This window comes from Acyrthosiphon pisum, unplaced genomic scaffold (assembly GCF_005508785.2).
Source record: "Acyrthosiphon pisum isolate AL4f unplaced genomic scaffold, pea_aphid_22Mar2018_4r6ur Scaffold_21839;HRSCAF=25022, whole genome shotgun sequence".
NCBI lineage: Eukaryota > Metazoa > Arthropoda > Insecta > Hemiptera > Aphididae > Acyrthosiphon > Acyrthosiphon pisum.
The window spans coordinates 23,220-30,364 of record NW_021771347.1 but is presented as its reverse complement, the minus strand read 5'-3'; the positions used below and the strand labels follow the sequence as shown (position 1 = coordinate 30,364).

Below are 7,145 nucleotides of genomic sequence, written 5' to 3'. Positions count from 1 at the left end.
AATCAGACAATGTTTGCAAAAACATAACCATTTCACAGCATAAAGATTTGATATTACCAAATATTAAAATCACAATAATAATTGTTGCGTGTCAGTGTGCGGTTTCCGAGGTGCGATAGTGTGGTATCGGTATGAATAGATACGACATCTTATCTATTCATATTCAAGAAATTAACAAAGCACGGATATCTATAATAAAATGTATTCAAAGGGAAGCCTTTGCGCGTGAAATCCGAGATTTGATTAATTTAAATAAGGTAGCCGTATCGATTAAATTATTCCGACTATGTCCGTTTTTAGACGAAAATAATATTGTACGTGTAGGAGGACGATTGAAAAATGCCACTACGTTAGACGTCGATCAGCGCCATCCAATCGCATTGCCGGCGGATTGTCACTTTACACGGTTATTATTTGAGTACGAGCATGAGCGATGCATGCATGGAGGTCCACAGGCGACACTATGCTCGATACGCATACGATATTGGCCGATAAACGGTCGAAATATAGCCAGAAGTATAGTGCATGAATGTGTAACGTGTTTCCGTTATAAACCAATAGTCGTGCAGCCGATTTTGGGCAATCTACCCGCGGAACGAGTAGAACCGACGCGCGCTTTTTCAAGTTGCGGTATTGATTTTTCCGGCCCTTTTATGATCAAGACAAGTGTGCGGCGTAATGCTCCTTTAGTAAAAGCGTATGTATGTATTTTTGTTTGTTTTTCAACAAAAGCAGTACACATGGAATTAGTCGGAGATCTGAGCACACCAGCATTTATTAACGCACTAAATCGTTTTTTTGATCGACGAGGAAGAAGTATTACTGTTTATACCGACAACGCGACTAACTTTGTTGGAGCAAATCGCAAAATGAAGGAATGGAGCGATCTATTTCATTCGGAACAAAATAAAAAAAAGGTACATGACGCGTTAACAGACCTCGGCGTTCAATGGCGTTTTATTCCCCCGCGATCACCACACTTCGGTGGGGTATGGGAAGCTGCGGTCAAATCCATGAAGCATTTACTACAGAAGACTGTAGGTAACGCTCACTTGCGTTTTGAAGAGCTTAGTACTGTGCTTACGCGCGCCGAAGCTTGCCTAAATTCCCGACCTATTACTCCTATGTCATCCGACCCAAACGACACATCCTTTTTGACCCCAGGGGGCCGATTCTGCTAACGCGTGTTGGTCGCATTGAGCGTAGTTGGCATGATTGGAACATTATGATATTATCAGCGCATTCGACGTTATCATTTATCCTATTCTCTTAAAGACGTAAACGACGTTAACTTTAAATATTATCACGTAATATTATAAAAAACATTAAGTTTTTTTTAAACGTTGCTACTTTCTATTTTATTTTACCATGGCTGTTTCGGGATTGAAGTAAGTTTATCCTTTTCACACTATAATAGTATAATATAATATAGTATATTACTATAATATTAGTGTATAGCATTATACATTTAATATTTATACCTATGGAGAAATAGTAGATTTAATATGATACCCACTTACCTATATTTGTGTAGATTTGTCTTTTCAATATTACATTTTTAGTTTATTATTAGTTTTTCTTATTATTTACTCATTTTTAATTTGTTAATTACAAATTAAATTATTAAGTACCTAGTACATGTTTAGACAGTACTTAATCCATCATTAGAATAATAAATTATACAAATACCAACAGAGTATTAACATTTTTTTTCAAGATTACTATGCAGCAAATTCTTTAATAAGATCAATATAATTCATTCTTAGTAGGACGCTATTCTCAATAGACATTATAGCCAATGATGACATATAATTATATTAAACCTATAATTTACATTAAATTAATGATTGTATTAAAATAGTTTAAGAAAGAAGGCTACATACGAGCAGAAAGAATTAATTACCTCATTCCTAGATGAGCATGATGGAATGCGAACTAGAAAATTTTCTGCGGAAATGACGTACCAAAAGTATCAAAACTTATGGAATGAATTAACACTACAACTCAATCGTATAGGACCTTCAAAAAACGTCAAAGACTGGCAAAAAGTTAGTTTGTGTATTTTTTTTTCAATCAAACTTTTAGAGTAATATTATTATAACTTAAGGTACTTGTTTGTTATCGCCCCGCCATAAATAAAATAAGTATAATGTAATTAATAATTATTAATTAAAAAATATATATTTATAAATTAATATTACATATTGTATTATCATTGTTAGTTTGGAGTGGCGATAAATTTTATACAATGTATTGGCATGGCGATAAAAAAAAAAATAAATAATTTCTATAATTGAATTGTAAATGCACTTAGTATTGGAATGATCAACGAAGTCGTGTAAAACGGAAAGCAGCTGAAATAAAAAATAGTCAACAAAAAACTGGAGGAGGTATTGATTTACATATTGAACCACTTTCAATCGAAGATCAAAACATTCTAAAACTGATGGGTGGTAATATTGTTGTTAGTGGTGATAATGAAATAGAAGAAGCAGGATTATCTATGTTTGACGTAAGCATTTTATTCAATTTATTGAGTATTTCATTAATTAATTTTACTGAAAGATGAGACACATATATATGATAAAATTATGCTTTTTACCATCACAATTAATATTTTTAATTTAACATTTATAACATATTCTACTAAAATTATTTTTATTTATTTAATTCAATACAATGTAAATTTAATTTTTAAAAACTTGTGTCTAATTTTATTCAAATTTATCAAGTATCTAGTATCGTGATAGTCCAAAGTGAAGTATTTAGTTTTGTGATACTAAATTTTAAGTTACTTGCCCATTCCTGTACATAGGTATTCTACAATAGTAGAAGGTATAATATTAAATGCTTAATGATATAAAAATTATTTTAATTTTGTTTCAATAGAGTAATGTTTCGTGTGAAGAATATACAATTGGAATTTCAGATATACCTGAATCAACTGTAGTAAGTAACTATTTGGAATATATATTTATTTCAATATGTTAATGATGTTACAATATAATTATTAAAAATTAATTAATTTTTCTCAAAGGGACAAGTGTACAATGAAAGTTTCATCTTCAGTGTTGAAGACCAAACAAGCTCAAAACAAACAATTAACAACCAAGACATGGTTGACAAAGGTCATAATCAAAAAGATGCAGGAGAACTAAAAACACCTAAAAGAGTTAGTTTTATGTATTTTTACCTTTTTACCGATTGTTTAATCTTATTTTCCCAAGCTAAATGATACTTTTTTTTATTCTAGAAAAAAAAGAAGTCTATAGATTCTTATCCAATGGATAAAGAATATTTAGTAAAATTTCAAGAAGAAAATAATGAAATCCAGCGGGAAATTGTATCAACGATGCAACACAGAAATACAATTGAAGAGAAAAAAGTTGCATTGAAAGAAAAGAAATTGGCTATTCTTTTACAGAAGAATTCACTAGAGCAACAGAAAATAGATGCCATTAATAATGTGTCTAATTTATTATTAAATTTTATTTCGTCTAAACAAAATGATAAATAAATGTATATTTGTTTATGAACCTCTGTTAAAGTTTTATATTTTAATTTCCTATTAATTTTTTTTAATTAACAAGTTTGTTTGTTTGTTTATTTTTATTTTAGTTTGTTCAAGTTTAATTTTAATTTTTATTTCTTTAAATTTATTACGATTTGTATTATAAGATGTTTATTGTATTTTGTTCAAGTTTAATATTTTAATTTCTTATTAATTTTTTTAAATTAACAAGTTTGTTTGTTTATGTTTATTTAATTTTTTTTTTATTTTAGTTTGTTCAAGTTTAAATTTAATTTTTATTTCTTTAAATTTATTACGATTTGTATTATAAGATGTTTATTGTATTTTGTTCAAGTTTAATATTTTAATTTCTTATTAATTTTTTTAAATTAACAAGTTTGTTTGTTTATGTTTATTTTTTTTTTTTTTTAGTTTGTTCAAGTTTAAATTTATTTTTTATTTCTTTAAATTTAATACTATTTGGATAATAAGATATTTTATTTTGTTATTTTATTTTAATTGTTCAAGTTTAATATTTATCGAAATATACTTTCATTCATTGACCATTTACCTGACATAACTTTGATAATACTTGTGTATCCAAAATGAAGCAAAGTGTATTGAAAACGCAGTGGAAAGAAGTTTTTTTTGATAACATTATTTATTGAACACGATTTATATAATCCATAATTTCTGATCGATTATTATTACCCTCTGTGTGAAGAGCATTTCCTGCTGGAAAATGTATTAAGTCATTGGCATTATAAGGTTCATCATATTCTTCATCTTCACCAACGGCATCAAAATTGTCAATACAAATATTGTGGAAAACTGCGCAGGCATTTATAATTTTACTTGCAATTGTTGGCTTATAATGCAACATCCTTTGTTTGCAAAGGCATCTCCATCGACCTTTCAACATGCCAATAGCTCGTTCCACAACTGATCTAGCTGAAGTGAACTTAACATTAAACCTGCTTTCTGGGCTTCCATCTCCTGGATTATTGAAAGGTGTTAGTAACCAAGGCTCTAATGGATAACCACTATCACCCAAAAGCCATTCATGATCACGCCTGTATGTGTTACTTAAATGGTTTCTAACTAACGACATTTTCCAAATGTGAGAATCGTGTGTGGATCCAGGGAACTTGGCATTTACATTCAGTATCCGGTAGGTATGATCAACTATCTATATTTATTACCATTTTTAAATTAATTAATTCATTCATTCATTAAAATAAAAAGCTTATAGTAAATAATGCAAAGTTTTATGATACTCAGAAATAATTACTCACCAACTGGGTATTGATGGAATGAAACCCTTTCCGATTTACATATACAAATTCAGGGTACTGATTATGATTAGTTGAAGGAGGGAATATACCAATTTGTGAACCATCAATTACTCCAATTACTCCAGGAATATGAAATCGTGTACGAAACCTGTATATTAATGAATTATAATTTAAGGATAATATTTAATTTCTAATTAAAACCATACCAGTTTTTAATTTTTTGATTTTCTGCAGGAGATGTTGGAAATTTAATATACTTATGAAGTAGATGCAAATTAATACAATCAATAACTTCATTCAAAACTCTACTCACTGAAGGCTGGGATAAGCCAATGTTAGTTTCTTTACCCACGCCTCTTTGGTAAGCACCTTGAGCAAGAAATCGAACAGCAGAACTAACCTATAAAATAAAATAATGAAAATAGAAATTTCACCAGCAACACTAATTTGAATGTCTTAGATAATTTTTCTTACTTTGGATTCTACTGATATTCCGTCACTTCTACGGTTTATCTTCAAGAATGGTGTCAGTTCTTCAATAATACGTTCTAATGTAGCCTTATTCATTCGATATGATTTCCGAAATTCAATGTCTGGTAAATTATATATACTTCGGCTACGACTTAAAAGTCTTTCTATTTTAAGAGTAGCACACAATGTTCGCTGCTCTTGATTGTATTGTATTTCTCGAACTTCTTCATCCAGCAACAATCGAATATTGAATTGTAAATTATTATTCATTGTACATGTAAAGCCTGTATAGGTAATAAAATGACGAATAAATTGTACTTTTAACCACTACAGTCTAGAAGCTATATTACAATTATTTACGTTATAAATTATAATATAATGATTAATGAATAAATATTAAGATTACCTATTCTACGAAATAAGAGTAAGGTTTCGTCGTAGGTACATAAAGAATGAGTGAAAGAAACATATTATTTTATATTTGATAATATAAATATTATCAATAAATAACAAACTAATTGATAACGAAATCGTAATATATATAACATATCACGCAATACACGCTCAAAACGACAGACTTTTCATATCGTTTTCGGCGTAATAATTGGAGTCCATTCTGCCGCGTCTGCCGAACACGCCGTAGTGGAATAGCAATACGCCTTACATTCGCTTTGATAATTATGCGGATTGCGCATAGTACGACGATCACGCGTTAGCAGAATCGGCCCCCAGGTCATTTCCTTATAGGCGACTCACTTTTATCGATACCGGAACCCGACTTGTCAAATATACCGACAAGCCATTTGTCGCGTGACTCAATATTCGCGAACTATCTGGCAGAAATGGAGTCGTGAGTATTTGAATCAGCTACAAGAGAGAAAGAAGTGGGCTGGTGCCAAGGGACCTAAACTGGAAGTGGGTACCGTGGTATTAATGCGAGAAGATAACCTCCCTCCATTAAAATGGCGTTTAGCGCGAGTTACAAAGGTTATTGCTGGTGATGTTGGTGAGGTGCGGGTCGCTGAAGTCCAAACTACGACGGGACAGTTCACACGGGCAGTTCGACAATTGTGTCCATTTCCGTTTAAAGAAAACGGCACTGATTAAATCATTATAAATTTGTTTGTCTACTTTAGTTCATTTTTTTTTTGTTTGTTAGATTCAGCATATAATTGTATTATTATTAATAATTATTACGCAATTTATTTATTTATGTTTTTTTTTGTAATTGTAACATTTATTAATTATTTTTGCCTATTATTTGAAATCAATCCGTGTGTTCCTAAATTCATCACCTAATCCAGCGGCTTATCCAGCAGATTGGTTGGAGTTTAGGAACACCTTTTTGGGGCATTGCGTTGTTACAAGCTGGTTATTACGTTTAACCGCCATCAACCACTATAATGTTATCATAATATCAGTTATCAATTATGTTCAAACAAGATAGTCGATTTTGTAATCATTTTTTCGAGCATTTTTTTAAAAGTTTACATTTGAATTTATTGAATTTATTTGAATTATAAAAAAATGGATAATAATTTATCAAAATTGATTTTGTTATTTGGTGTAAACCACCTTCAGTGTTTAAATTCATCGTTGGATTCAAAAAAAAACCTGCTTCTTCGTTTAACATCAAAAACATCAAAAGTGCGTATAAGAAATTTTATGGTAATCACAAGCTTATATGATGACATTGACTTTAAATGCCATTTTAGACTCACAAGAAGTTCGGTTGAAGTAAGCAAATTATTAAATATTAAATTATGTAATAATATTTAATTCTATAATACATGAATACCAAATACTATTTTTATTATTTACAAACAGATTCTTATGTGCAAGGTAAAACCATTTTTATATTTCACCAA

At 30.0% G+C, this 7,145-nt stretch overlaps 2 protein-coding genes across 2 annotated transcripts; one reads left to right on the top strand and one right to left on the bottom strand.

Annotated features, from left to right (window-relative positions):
- Nucleotides 1-740: 740 nt before the first annotated feature.
- On the top strand, nt 741-1,181 carry LOC115034974. Its single transcript, XM_029492591.1, has one exon. It carries the CDS (start codon nt 741-743, stop codon nt 1,179-1,181), a length of 441 nt encoding a protein of 146 aa, XP_029348451.1.
- Nucleotides 1,182-4,172: 2,991 nt separating this feature from the next.
- LOC115034973 (putative nuclease HARBI1) lies at nt 4,173-5,547 on the bottom strand. The gene is made up of 4 exons (XM_029492590.1): nt 5,281-5,547; nt 5,064-5,206; nt 4,807-4,954; nt 4,173-4,700 (listed from the first exon to the last, which is right to left on the bottom strand). The coding sequence occupies exons 1-4, from the start codon at nt 5,545-5,547 to the stop codon at nt 4,173-4,175; spliced, it is 1,086 nt and encodes a 361-aa protein (XP_029348450.1).
- Between the last annotated feature and the right edge of the window lie 1,598 nt (nt 5,548-7,145).

Coding starts and splice junctions, on each gene's coding strand:
- LOC115034974 (XM_029492591.1), top strand. CDS start 741: ATGGAATTAGTCGGAGATCTGAGCACACCAGCATTTATTAACGCACTA.
- LOC115034973 (XM_029492590.1), bottom strand. CDS start 5,547: ATGAATAATAATTTACAATTCAATATTCGATTGTTGCTGGATGAAGAA. Junction 5,207..5,280: donor GAATATCAGTAGAATCCAAA/GTAAGAAAAATT, acceptor TTTATTTTATAG/GTTAGTTCTGCTGTTCGATT. Junction 4,955..5,063: donor AATTTGCATCTACTTCATAA/GTATATTAAATT, acceptor ATTAATATACAG/GTTTCGTACACGATTTCATA.